Source organism: Podarcis gaigeae, assembly GCF_964106915.1.
Source record: "Podarcis gaigeae genome assembly, chromosome: 1".
In the NCBI taxonomy this organism is placed as follows: domain Eukaryota; kingdom Metazoa; phylum Chordata; class Lepidosauria; order Squamata; family Lacertidae; genus Podarcis; species Podarcis gaigeae.
In genome coordinates, this window is record NC_139678.1 from 117,650,827 (window position 1) to 117,665,206 (window position 14,380).

Genomic DNA, 14,380 nt, shown 5'->3' on the forward strand with positions numbered 1-14,380 from the left:
CTCGCTTTTGAAGGCCCATTAGAAGCAGCTACAGTTATATGGAAGAGACCCCTCAACCCCGCAAATAAATGTAATTCAAAGGCCTGACACATCTGCTGACTTCTCTCCCCCCCACTCCCCCCCCCCCAAGTCAGCTATAAACTGCTGGGGGCTGCTGTGGTTTCATGAGGAAGCCCACACAGCCTAATGGCAGTATAATTTTTATGAAAATGTATGCACATTTTAAATTAGACTTGAGTTCCTTTAAAAAAAAATTGCTTGAGGATGTTTTCAGGTATGCATTCATTAGGCTATTTTCCCCCATGCTGCGACATGTGTTCAGTAAGGAATCTTAGTGATTTCTGTTTCGGTAATGAACTTTGATTATTAGGGTTACTAACTTAATATCGTTTTGTACCAAAACATGTTTCTAGCATGGGCAAGTCTTCATTAAGCACTACCTCTGTCTCTTTTTGCTCAAGGCATTTTAAACTGAAGTGTAGTCCGTCATTCACAATATTTGAACATCAAAAGCTGAGCTCATCATTGCCTACTCTGGCTGGCAGAGCATCTCAGAAAGATGTATTTCCCAGCCGTATGTGGAGATGTTGGGGTTTGAACCCAGGAACTTTGCTTTCCCACTAAGCTCCCCTTGGGTAGCAGACGAGGAATCCTAAGGGTTTTCTGGCTCTGAATGGCACATCCTCTGCCCCAAATACTAAAAGGACAGCGCTACTTGCACAAATGTCTCTGAACCAATCCGTTGCAGAAAGGCAAATGTTTGAGCGCTTCCCCAGTAAAGCTGTTTTTAAAATAAAATAAAATATATATTTAAAAGAAAGTCTTCTCTTCTTGGTCCCAGGGCATTTTAGGGCTTCTTATAGGTAATAACTAGCACCCTAAATAACTAGCACCCTAAATAACTAGCACCCTAAAGCAGAGACATCACCTTGCCAACAAAGGTCCGTATAGTTAAAGCTATGGTTTTCCCAGTAGTGATGTATGGAAGTGAGAGCTGGACCATCAAGAAGGCTGATCGCCAAAGAATTGATGTTTTTGAATTATGGTGCTGGAGGAGACTCTTGAGAGTCCCATGGACTGCAAGAAGATCAAAACTATCCATTCTTAAGGAAATCAACCCTGAGTGCTCACTGGAAGGACAGATCGTGAAGCTGAGGCTCCAATACTTTGGCCACCTCATGAGAAGAGAAGACTCCCTGGAAAAGACCCTGATGTTGGGAAAGATGGAGGGCACAAGGAGAAGGGGACGGCAGAGGACAAGATGACTGGATAGTGTTCTCGAAGCTACCAGCATGAGTTTGACCAAACTGTGGGAGGCAGTGGAAGACAGGAGTGCCTGGCGTGCTCCGGTCCATGGGGTCACAAAGAGTCGGACACGACTAAACAACAAAGCACCCTAAATTGCACTCTGAAACAGCTGGCGCAATAAAAGGGGCCACATGATCCCAGCACCTTGCCCCAGTCGAGATTTTAGCGCCTGCATTCCTCATGTATCGAAGCTCCTAAATGCTTTTCTAAGGCAGCCTCACGTTGTGTGTGATTCTAGTGCAGCCGAATGGTAAAAGTTTTGGTCCGGGACGCTGTCTGTTTTCAGCAAGAGGAAGCGGGTGTTGGGGGCAGGGCCGAGGCGCCTCCCCCCCTTCCCCCTTTGTGTCTTGTGCCTCACGGGTGGAATTGGAAAGGGCAAGAGGTCTCCTCTTCCAGGGTCACTTGTGCATTTCCTTCCGCCTCTGGCATGTCAAAAGGTGTTTGCTGTGGGATCTCAGACTGCATCTCTTCTCTCATAACCTTTGCTGTCAGCTTGAGTTTTTTTGCATTTGTTCCTCGTGGAGACTTTATTTTACATGACGTTAAGGTTAAGCAAGGGAGCTTGAATTGTTCCTACTCCTGATCTGTATGAATAACCTCCATTCAGGATTGAATTTGTCATGTTGCTGCCCCAAAAGGTGTCTGTCATAATTTAGGAACCGTTTTCTGCATGTGCAAATAGCTGGGCTTGTATCGGGCTTATTATTTGGACACTGTATTTGAATGGGGCCGTTGTTTATAGCACAGCCATGCCAATGCGCTGTCAGAATGTCTGCATAGATTCTTTTTTCCAAGGTGTTCTGCCCCCTCCCCACTGAAGGTTTGGAAGCAAGTTTCCTTGGTCTCCCCTCCTTAATAAATTTCAGTTTCTAAAGCAGTGATAACACCCATGCTGCTACCATAGCCATTGCTACAGTGGGGCATCTGTTGGGTGCCAGTATTATGCTATATGCTGCACAGAGCCTGAGTCAAGTCATGTTTCTCCAGAGGGATAGGGATGCAGGTGGCACTGTGGTCTAAACCACTGAATCTCTTGGGCTTGCCGGTCAGAAGGTCGGCGGTTCGAATCCCCATGACGGAGTGAGCTCCTGTTGCTCTGTCCCAGCTCCTGCCAACCTAGCACTTCGAAAGCACGTCAAAGTGCAAGTAGATAAATAGGTACCACTGCGGCGGGAAGGTAAACGGCGTTTCCATGCGCTCTGGCTTCCATTACAGTGTCCCGTTGTGCCAGAAGCGGTTTAGTCCTGCTGGCCACATGACCCGGAAAGCTGTCTGTGGACAAATGCCAGCTCCCTTGGCCTGAAAGCGAGATGAGTGCCGCAACCCCCTAGTCGCCTTTGACTGGACTTAACCGTCCAGGGGTCCTTTACCTTTACCTTGTTCAGAGGGGTTCCAGTTCCACCTTAACTGATCTTACCTTCACTGATCATCACTTAAGATAAGGAATGGAACTCTAGAACAAATTATTCCACAGCTCAGCCACTGATCCAAGATGGAAAGTTTTAGGATTCCAGATTAATCCAGTCAAGTCATTGCACAATGAGAATGGCTTACTCTCATGCAATGGAACTTCCCCTCCCTCTCCGTCCCCCGTCCCCCCGCACTTACCTAAATCTGCTCCTGAGTGTATGGAGACACCCCTCTCCCAGAGCAGATTAAGGGGCAGTTGGGGGGGGGGGGGCAGAATGAAAAAATCCATCTACACAGGAAGAAATGTTTCTGCTAATGCAATGGCTTTATTTGTTTCTTTAGAAAATCCATAAACATGTTGCTGAAAAATAAATTCCCCCAAGCTTCCATATGCAACATGACTAAAACATGCAAGCCAGTTAAAAACAAGTATGCATAAAGCCATCTTTTTAAAAAATGATTTTAAACATCTTTTTTTTAAGTTCAAAAAGTACATAATTAAATGTGCACTAAACATGGTGAGACGTAAATAAAAGAGATAAAAGGAGAAACAGAACCTGTGTTTAACCTATTACAGTATTTGTAAGAATGGATTCCAAATATTGTTGAATTTGTCCATGGCACATCTTCATTTATATGCAAGATGTTCATATGTTGCAAGTTTGTATAAATCTTCAATCATAGAAGGGAGCCGCATTTTTATTTTTCCAATTCGCCAGTATCAAAGATGCATAAAACCATCTTTAAAAACCAAGCTAAAATCAGTGAAGCTTTTAAAATAAGTGTAACTAACTTGTGTGTCTGGATAAGCTTGCTGAAATTAAAACCTGTTCATCCAGAATGTAAAAATAAATAAATAGTGAAGCCACACCTGCCTAATATCAAGTGGCAGAGAGTTCCAGAGCACAGATGCTGCCACACTGAAGGAATGACTCGTCGCAGATGCATAACGGGCATTGTGTAGCACTTGTAAAAGTGTGAGTTCCACAGACCAAAGTGAACAAGGGGACACATTTAAGGCAATCCTTGAAGTAAACTGGTCTATAGCAGCAAAGCAGATACAGTGGTGCCTCGCAAGACGAAATTAATCCGTTCCGTGAGGCTCTTCGTATAGCGGTTTTTTCGTCTTGCGAAGCAAGCCCATTGACAGCTTAGCGGATTAGCGCTATTAGCGGTTTAGCGGCTTTTAGCGGATCAGCTGATAAGCGGCTTAGGGCTTAGGAAAAGGGGGGGGAGGAAAAAAAACCCGCAGGAACTCGCAAGACATTTTCGTCTTGCGAAGCAAGCCCATAGGGAAATTCGTTTTGCGAAGTGCCTCCAAAACGGAAAACCCTTTCGCCTAGCAGGTTTTCCGTCTTGCGAGGCGTTCGTCTTGCGGGGCACCACTGTAAGCCTATGCCAACTTTGAACTTGGCCTGGTAACATGATGTTGGTCAGTGCAGCCCTCTGTGTGCTGCAGTTCTTGCGGCCGAATCCTTGCACTCAAGTACTTGAAGATGTGTGCATCTTCAGTCCACAGGACTTAAATGTTGACACCACCAGTCACCTCTTGGAATAGGTTGCTGTCAGAGCAGGCAGTCCTGCCAACTTTTGGGGTGTGTATTTTGGAACACACCGAATAGTGTTGCTTGCAGGACTCATGGCCGCACACTTAGTCATGTGCACAGGCAGGAAAGACGTGCACACATTTTCGGAGGTGCTTTGAAAGTTCACTGTGAGGGACTCGGCGGTGGGGTAATTGGCTGAAGTTGGAATTTGCAATATTTTCTGTGTGTTTCCCCTCTGACCTCACACATGACAGCCTAGGACTGCGGCCTCATCACAGAGCCTTAGACAAGATTGTGCATTTTAATTAAAAGAAATAAGCTACATTGTGCTTCTCAGGCCATCAACACGGTTCTGAAGCCCAAAAAACCTGAAGCTACTGATACAGGTTCCATCAGTCAAAGCTGCATTTTTCTGAAATCCTGTCCCTTTAAAGAGCTTGCTGCTGTTTGTGTACATGCAAAACACCATTTCAACCGCTTTCCACGAAAGGAACTGGGGAAGTTAATTGGGCCGTGATTGGCTTCTCCCTCCCTCTCCTTCGAAAATAAAAATGTTTATGAATTGATCTATTTGACTTTTTTTACAGGGTTATTTTGCCAGCCCTGCAGGAACTCTAATTTCTAAAAGATTAAAAATAAAAACAAAACAATGCCTTGCAAAACAGAATTTCCCGTATATACAGGCACCACAGTAAACTCTGGTGAACCAATCTTAAATGACTAGTCTGGCCAAATTCAATTTCTATTTCTTTTTTAAAGAGAGAGAGATTTCTACAATAAATATCTTTAATGACTCAGTGAACAAATCTACACCTTTCAAGTCAGTTTTGCCTTGTTTTTTCTAATGGGAGGGGAAGAGAAAATATTTTGCAAAATTCTTATGCTATCAGTGTGTGTCATCAGTTAAACAGCTCAAACAAACTGCTGGCTACAATGCCCACAGCTAGGGCTGGGCGAGATATTGTCCAAAACCAAAATTATGAAATTGGCTTCGTAATTTTTGTCCTAGCGATATGTTGCAAATCGTGATGGGTGGGTGGGAGCTTGGCCTTAAAGCGAGATGAGCGCCGCACCCCATAGTCACCTTTGGCTGGACTTAACCATCCAGGGGTCCTTTAGCTTTTACCTTTTTAGGCCCTGAAACTACCTTGGTTGCCCTTAGGATGACCTATGTCAAGGGAGAGATGGCAGGGGTATATGACACTGCTGAGAGATCATGGTTGTGGAGGAAAGGGTTTTAAATTTCTTCTTTTGTGGTGCTGTGCTGGTGAAAATCTCTCCCCCCCCCCAAAATTTCCCAGAGCCTATTATTATAATTTTAAAACAAAGTGTCGCAGCCAGCATCACATCCAGGTTTAATTTTGGTAGAGGCAGACAAGTCCTTCCGAGTAGGCGGATCGGTCCAGCCGTCTGTCCCACGATGACCCCTGCACTTTTTCCAGAAGTGAAGGGTGGTTAAACCTATAGCGGGCCGAGGGAAAGTCTAAACATGTCACTTCCCAGTACGTTTACATGCTTCTGGAGCAAAACTGTCACGTTGAATCGCCCTGTGAAATTTTGAAATGCCGCTTGGTGAATGTCTGAGGTTAAAACGCACAACTTGGGAGAGAGCGGTTCATGCAGCAAACCTCCTGTGAGGGACGGGGCTTGCGCTCTTGCTAATGAAATATAAAACAACTTGACAGCTGTTGAATTTGTGTCACACCCAGGCTGGGGAAACTGGTAATATCAATCTGTTTCTGTCTGTATCTTCCCCCGCACCTTTTCTTTTTAAAAAAAATATATAATTTTTACTGTAACAGATGTGGTAATGGAGGTGCGCCCATTATTCACTCTGAAACAATGAATTTCCAGTTTAAATGGTAAAAAGCTCTCCTAGTCAAGCCTAAGAGCCCTGCCAATTATTTACAGTAGCAAAAGCCAATTTTCATTCAGCTCACCTTTGGCCATCACTCAAAATCATTAAACACTGACAAGCAGAACAGCAATTAATGCTCCCTTCCAGCAGCGATGGTCCCTATTTATATTTCTTAGTCACTTTGCTCTCAGAAATGAACCAAAGCGACTTATAATGCAGTAGAAATGCTGAAACAGCCAACTCTCCCAATAAAAACCTAAAATGCACATTTATACGAATCAAAGCCTGCTGTTGTGTTGCCACCCTACATACCTCTTGCAGAGCACAGAAGGGCCTCAGGTGATGATTGCAGAGTTTGGACGGTTGGTTCTTGTTGGGAGAGGCTGGCGGCGAAGTATCGGGGGCAAAACCTGTCCTTTGAACCGAGCCTGGAAACTATTCGGTAGCCAGTGCAGTCATGCCAGTATTGGAGCTATACGTTTAGGCTACCCTGTGATGGTCGACAGTCCAACTGCTGGACTCCTCAGCAGCTACACTTTCCGAACTCGCTTCAAGGCCAGCCCCATATATTGCAGTGATCCAGCCTAGAGGTTGCCAGAACATAGGCAACAGAAGGCTTTCCCTGTCCAGAGAAGGTCCCAGTGGGGCCACCGGTCAAAGCTGACGGAAGGTGCAGTGATAGCCGGGCCTTTTCACCCTTGTCTTTTATTCCACCTCAGTCTTTTGTTCCACGTTAGTGGAGGAAGTCCATCAATGAGCAAGAGTCCAGTGGCTTGAGTGTAGGGTCGCCCTTGATGGCATTGATAGTCTGTCCCTCCGTTCAGCAGCCGTGTACTTGCACAGTGCTGGTTGCCATAGCCTCACCACCTCCTGGTGAAATGCTCTTCCTTCCTCTATCTGTCATTTTGCCATGGCTGCTAGTGGTTTTGGCTAGTGAACTGCACTTCCGCTGCTGCTGTGACATCAGCAGCAGCTAGCCAGTCACATGCCTCTGGTTGTCTGCGCTTTCAGAATGCGCTTTCCTGTGTTAGGCTGCGTGTAAAATTGCAGCAGTGCCATGCAAACCCCACTAAGACTGGGTGAGCTCTCTGGCTTTCCACCTACTGAGTGAAAAACCTGCTTATTTGTTCCGTACCAAGAAGGAAAGCACGGCATAATAGACATTTGTTTATTATTGCAATTTCAACTAAAGCATGGTGGGCTGCCCTAAAACATTGGCTCAGGATTTCAGCGTTTGATCTAGGGAAGGGTTTGTACCAACACCTGACCAATGAGGAGTTTGTCAGCAAATGGCAGAAAACCATGGCTAGAAAAGCCACCTCTACTGGTCTTTCACACCCCCCCCCCCACTGTATTGCCTGGGTTATGAAGGCGCCCTAAAGACATTAAAGCAAAGATTATGGGATAATGCCCACAGTGACTTGCGATCTCGATCACACACAGTCTGTAGTCCACTGGCAGTAGGAGTACAATATGGGCATGTCTCTAAGTTAACATCTTACATTAAAAACCTGACAGTACCAAATTATAGAAGGCTTTTCACCAAAGCCAGACTGAACGTCTTTCCTTCTGCAGTGTTGGATGGCAGGTTGAGAGGAGGTCCCTACCAGGACAGACTTTGCTCGTGTGCTCAAGACATCAATTCCATAAAACATATTTTGCTGCACTGTGCAAAATATGAGCAAGCCTGGGCTGAACTGATATTACCCTTGCTGGTACCTTTCCCAGGAAAATCAGAGGCTCACTATGTCAGGTTCCTGTTGGAAGACCAGACAAATGCTAGAACATTAGCAGTGGTAAAGTTTTTATTGGTGGTTGCAAGAACCAATGATTCCTATATTCTGAACAAAATGCTTTCTTAACCTGGTGGTAGGCTGTATGAATTGTGTATTGCTTTGTAACGATTTGTTGGGTCTCTGGATTGATTTGATTTGATTTGATATTGTTGTTGTTATCACTGTTATTAATTTTTACTCGTTGCTTCCCTTGCACGCAGGGGTGGAGGAAGGGTGGGGGGGGCAGGCCGCCCTGGATGCCACCATTGAGGGGGGGTGACAAAATGCCAGGCAGCACTCACCACGGGGCCTGTAACGCGCCTGAGCCATGCATCTCTCCTGGGGGTGACGCGGTGGCTTGGGTGCCCACAGGCTCCGCGCAGCCCCAAAGGGTCCGCCCGCTGTCTTGCACGTGACGCAACGTACAAACACCATAGAAACGCTGAAGCCATTTACAACAAACAACCAATAAAAACCTAAAAAAAAGCATTTACACAAATAAAAAAGGCAGGTCAGTGTATTCAACTCTCTGTACATTCTGTGATGGTTGACACAGATTTTATATTGCTTTTCAGCTTATTCAAGTTACAGGATTGGCTTAGGGGCTGGGGAATATTTGTCTTCTGAACTAAAACACGCCCTACAGAACCAGCTAGGCAGAGGACCATCGGAATAAAAGCTGGAGGCTGAGAGTGGATGTCGGTGGTTCCCCACTGTCAGGGTTTCAGAGACAGAGAGCGAGGGGGAAGGGTCCCAGGGTGATGAGGAGGAGGACAACAACGACCCGAGGTTGTCTCAGAGTCTGTCAAGCGATTCGGAGGATTCCCAAAAGGGAGCCCCCCTGGCCAGGCCGAGGGGCGATAGAGGGGGAAGCAGTCAGAAGCAGGAGAGCGGAGGGGGAACCCCCAGTGGGAGTTGGAGATCGGGACCGGCTCCTCTGTCGGAACGGAGTGAAAGGGGTGGAGTTACCAGTGTGTCAGAAAGAGCAGAACAGGAAACAAAGGGGGGAAAGAGTTCGGAGCAAGACGTCCTGCCGGAAGGGGTGGAGAGTAGCACCGAGAGCAGCGTAACTGTCGAAAGGAAGGTCAGAGGCAACGTACGCGTGCCAAGTTCAAATGTGGAGGCGCGCGGAAGTGAGGAGAGTCCTGGGGAGGAGCCTGGTCCCAAAGCGCGAAGGAGGGGGGAGCAGGCGTCAGAGGACTCAGCCTCTGGGGAGTCCCGGAGGGAGGGAACACAGGGGGGCAGGAAGACCCTGCGGAAAAGGAAGGAGAGGAAAAGGTGGAGCAGTACAAGCCTCTTAAACTGGTGCAGAGGCGGGACGGATTCAGAGGGGACTTCTACGATCTAAGAGTAACAGATCCGGAGCCACGGAGCTTGGATGTAATGCCAACAATGTTCTTCAATAAAACCTTTTGTATATAACTTGGACTGGACTTAGGTCTCTTGTGAGCTGGGACCACGGGTGGCTCTGACAGTAAGTCCCCTCCCTAAGAACGCAAAATTTTTTTTTGCAAAGCTCACAAACGGTGACAGCCATGAGTGCGGAGGATCAGCTGACAGCGCTGCAAACTACAGTTTCTGAACTCACCGCTGCAGTCCTTGCGTCTCAGAAGAAGCATGACGAAATGGAGAAGCGCTGCCATCACAGTAGACCTGGACGCGGTGCGACGCGCGTTGCAAGTAGATCAGTTCGTGCAATCCAAGATGGAGGAGTTGCGCAGAGGTTTGCAGAGAGACGAAGAGTTCCAACTACGTGACGGGCTGTTAACTCGCAAAGGTGCCCTCTACGTACCAAGCGACGAGCTTCGCGCAAAGGTTCTGCAGCAGTTGCACGACGCCCCCAGTGCGGGCCATTTCGGCAAGGAGAAGACAATAGAACTGGTGGCAAGAGACTTTTGGTGGCCACGGATGCTTGGAGAGGTAGCGGATTACGTCGCCAGGTGTGACACTTGTCAAAGGTCCAAGCCAGTACACCAGAAGCCAGCGGGGCTGCTGGAACCGCTGGAAACACCACAGCAACCGTGGGAGAGGGTAGCCTTGGACTTCGTTACTGACCTGCCCAGCTCCAGAGGGAAGACGGCGGTACTGGTGGTAGTGGACCTGTTCACCAAGATGGCGCACTTCATTCCATGCGCAAAGATGGCGACGGCGGAATAGACTGCCAAACTCTTCATCGATCACGTGTTCAGGGTGCATGGGCTGCCGCAGTCCATCCTGTCCGACAGGGGGCGCCAGTTTGTTTCCAATTTTTGGCAGAAGCTTCTAGGTATCCTGCACATCAAGATCAACCTAACGTCGGCGAGACATCCACAGACCAGCGGCCAAGCTGAGAGGGTCAACGCGATCATGCAGCAGTACCTGAGATGTTACGCCAATCAGCGACCCGCAGCTTGGGTGGACTACCTGCCGATGGCAGAGTTTGCCTATAACAACACGAAGCACGCGTCCACGGGGGTGACGCCGTTCTTCGCGAACAACGGTCGTCATCCCAGAACCTTTCCGGGGTTCGTGGCACCAGGAGAGGGGGTGCCGCAAGAGGCCGACCAGTTTGCAGCGGAGCTGCAGGAGGTGCACGAAGAGCTGCGGAGACATTTGGAGCTAGCCAAGCAAGCATATAAGGTGCAGGCAGACAAAAACAGGAGAGTGGGGGAGGACATCCAGGTGGGGGACTGGGTGTGGTTAGCGGCCCAAGCGATGCCAGCCAAGTCGTTGGCCAAGAAGAAACTAGGGCACAGGCAGTTAGGGCCGTACCAGGTGGAGGCTAGAATCAACCCTGTAGCCTTTCGACTGGCCCTCCCCGAAGGTTCCAGAGTGCACCCGGTCTTCCATAGGTCGGTGCTCACTCCCTACAAGGCACCGCACAGGTTTCAGGAGTCTGAAACAGTACCGGACCCACACATTAAGTCACCGGAGGGGGAGAGAGCGCCTAGGGCCGAACCTCTCAACGAGGTCACAGAAATCCTGGACTCGAGATGGGGGGAAGAGGGGGTAGAATACTTTCTAGCCAGAGAGGGTACTCCAGCAGTGCCAACAGTTGGGTGCCGGACTACGCTTTAGACGAACCTCTTCTAAAAGACAAGTTCCATGCCCTTTTCCCGCATAGACCCATGCCAGCCGAGTACTTTGATGACTGGCTCTTTACGCCCACACTTTCAGACAGTACTTTCCGGGGGTTTTCTTCCGCCGAGGAGAGAACGCCAGAATCAAGCCCGCCCAGGGGATCGTGCTCAGGGGTGGACACAGAACCCTCTTATTGGTGGGACGAGCAACCAGAGGAAGACTGGCGCAGGAAATGGCTGACGGGACCTTGGCCGGCAGCACCAGACGAAGTGCCAATGGAAGAGGGAGAAGAGAACACTTTGGGTGAAGAACCCGAATTCGAACACTCATACACCGAACTGCAAGCAGAGGACATGGAAGTACAAAAACTGTATCCTGCATCTACCTCCGAAGAGCTGCAGCTCCCACAACCTGCACCCGATGGGCGGGAGGGGGGAAGGGGGGGCTTCGAGGGGGGGATGGATGTCAGGGTTTCAGAGACAGAGAGCGAGGGGGAAGGGTCCCAGGGTGATGAGGAGGAGGACGACAACGACCCGAGGTTGTCTCAGAGTCCGTCAAGCGATTCGGAGGATTCCCAAAAGGGAGCCCCCCTGGCCAGGCCGAGGGGCGATAGAGGGGGAAGCAGTCAGAAGCAGGAGAGCGGAGGGGGAACCCCCAGTGGGAGTTGGAGATCGGGACCGGCTCCTCTGTCGGAACGGAGTGAAAGGGGTGGAGTTACCAGTGTGTCAGAAAGAGCAGAACAGGAAACAAAGGGGGGAAAGAGTTCGGAGCAAGACGTCCTGCCGGAAGGGGTGGAGAGTAGCACCGAGAGCAGCGTAACTGTCGAAAGGAAGGTCAGAGGCAACGTACGCGCGCCAAGTTCAAATGTGGAGGCGCGCGGAAGTGAGGAGAGTCCTGGGGAGGAGCCTGGTCCCAAAGTGCGAAGGAGGGGGGAGCAGGCGTCAGAGGACTCAGCCTCTGGGGAGTCCCGGAGGGAGGGAACACAGGGGGGCAGGAAGACCCTGCGGAAAAGGAAGGAGAGGAAAAGGTGGAGCAGTACAAGCCTCTTAAACTGGTGCAGAGGCGGGACGGATTCAGAGGGGACTTCTACGATCTAAGAGTAACAGATCCGGAGCCACGGAGCTTGGATGTAATGCCAACAATGTTCTTCAATAAAACCTTTTGTATATAACTTGGACTGGACTTAGGTCTCTTGTGAGCTGGGACCACGGGTGGCTCTGACACCCACCCTCCTTGTGATGCCCCACTTTTGAATGCCGTCTCAATATTCATCAATTGCAAAAACTGTAGCAGCTCTGATCCCTAGAATATCAGCTAGCGAAGCAAACCTTAAGTTGCCTAAAGCCGTTGCCCGATAGTCAATGTGGATGCGAGTTGGATCAAGTGTGGATTTTGGGTTTCTTTGGGGGTGAAATCGCTTAACATTGTGTTGTGTTCTGCTCTCGCAGGCAGGAGGGTCTCAGGTCATCTTCACGAATCCCCTGGAGATTGTCAAGATTCGGCTGCAAGTGGCAGGAGAAATCACCACAGGGCCGAAAGTTAGAGCCCTCACCGTTCTAAAGGACTTGGGGCTTTTCGGTCTTTACAAGGTGTATATTTTCTCTCTTTCTGCATTGCACTCGCTCAGATTTTGTGTGTGTGTGTGTGTGTGTGTGTGTAAATCTTTTCAAATTTGAAAACAATCTCTGCCTGCAGGGTAGCCCCATGGTTGAAAATGGAGAGAAACCCACATTTATATTAGTGGCAGTGGGATGTACAAAAACACTCCCTCGCTTTCTTCCACGGGCTTTTATCCCGAGCCGTAGGGAGTCATGGCTTTGGGGACCCGCTGGCTTCTGGCACAGATCGTTTCAGTGGGAAGAGGTGGTGGGGTGTGTTGTAGAGGGAGAAAAAGTTTCCTCTCCTTTCCCTTTTGTGTTTATTATGGCAGCCCACATAGCCTTAGCATTTATTTCGTGTCTCCGCTATCTCTATTGTTACATTCACAGCGGGCTGCTCTCTTTGTCTTAATCACACGGCGGCGGCGAAACAGTAGTGTAGTTTAGCAGAATTCAGATCTTTAAGAAGTTAAGTGATGGGATTTGTCAATAATGAATTCGTTTTGTGAAGGGAGGGGGGAGGAATAAAACCCGCAACCAACCCAGCGAGGCCCATACCGTACGGTACTTTTAGCAGAATGCCAGTAAACAGATCCTTTCCCTGCAGGTCTACTTACTTCCATCATTACAGATCAGAGGTAATGGAGTGGAAGCTATTAGTTTTCTTAAACTCGGAAGACTATTTCTTCCGACACCCTTCATGACGGCAAGAGACTAATACGTAAATTCAGCAGATGCAGGCAGCTGGGCTCCCGAGAAACAGTGTTAACGCGTTTCTTTGTGCACAGAATTTGGGTCTGGAGTGACAGCTTCCGTCCAGAAGTTAGGACATCAGGAACTGCATAGCTATAGCATTTTCCTAAAGATGTTTTAATACACAGAGCAAGATTTCACTGCAGTTGGGTGGCTGGTATTGTTCCTTGTCACCCTTTCCTTGTAAACCACACACGTGTCTTAAAAGAGGGCGTGAGTGGGTTGCTAAAAATGAATCCCAGATTAATTTGAATTGAGCGAATGGATTTAGGAAGCAGATTATAAATCATTTGGGGATTTAAAGGAGGTGGGGGGCACAAAGACAATGTGCATGGCTTTGATTCCACTGCTACAAGCTGTGCTAATGGACTTGACCATTAGAATCATAGAATTGTACTGTTGGAAGGGACCACGAGGGTCATCTAGTCCAACCCCCCTGCACTGCAGGAATATTTTGCCCCATGTGAGACTCGAACCCATGACCCTGAAATTAAGAGTCTCATGATCTACCGATTTTGCTGTCGGCACTGAGCCTGTTCCAGGGGTGGCAGTAGAGAGGTTGCTACATACTGGTGATAGGAGGTATCAGTTGGATCATCACAAGTAGACTCTCCTGCCCATAGAATTCAGAAGGACAGTGGCCATAAACGAAGCCCAGAGATGCCTTCTTCCACTGCACACACTGCCACACAACAAAGCATTCTGGCTTTCGACCAAAGTGGTGGTTCTCCTTTTTCAGTCTGACGGCTGTGGGTGATTGGTACTTAAAGCCTTTGAGCATCTCCAATAGATCTTGCAGCCAAGGACTCATACGGTCTGAGCATCGAGTCTTTTCTTGCTCATCCATGTTCAGCTTTCTTCACTTGCCCGCATTGTAAAGAGCCCTGCACCCTCAGTTGGAGCCACAATAGCATTTTCTCATCCAAGACGTTCCTGTTCAGACGTGGCAGGTGGAGTGGGAGGGAACGCAAGAATGTCTTTCATTCATTGCATTTCCCCTGCCCTCACTTTCACGAACCCAAGAAAATAAATATATTGAGATATACAAAAATGCATCCAGTACTTAAAATG

General features: G+C 48.5%; 1 protein-coding gene across 4 annotated transcripts in view; it reads left to right on the forward strand.

Annotated features, from left to right (window-relative positions):
• Positions 1–14,380, forward strand: part of SLC25A12 (solute carrier family 25 member 12) — a 60,704-nt gene that overhangs the window by 41,248 nt on the left and 5,076 nt on the right. For all 4 annotated transcript variants that reach the window (XM_083708419.1, XM_083708421.1, XM_083708420.1 and 1 more), the window contains exon 14: positions 12,407–12,547. In XM_083708419.1, coding sequence (XP_083564545.1) covers positions 12,407–12,547 — 141 coding nt within the window. The remainder of the gene's footprint in view (positions 1–12,406; positions 12,548–14,380) is intronic.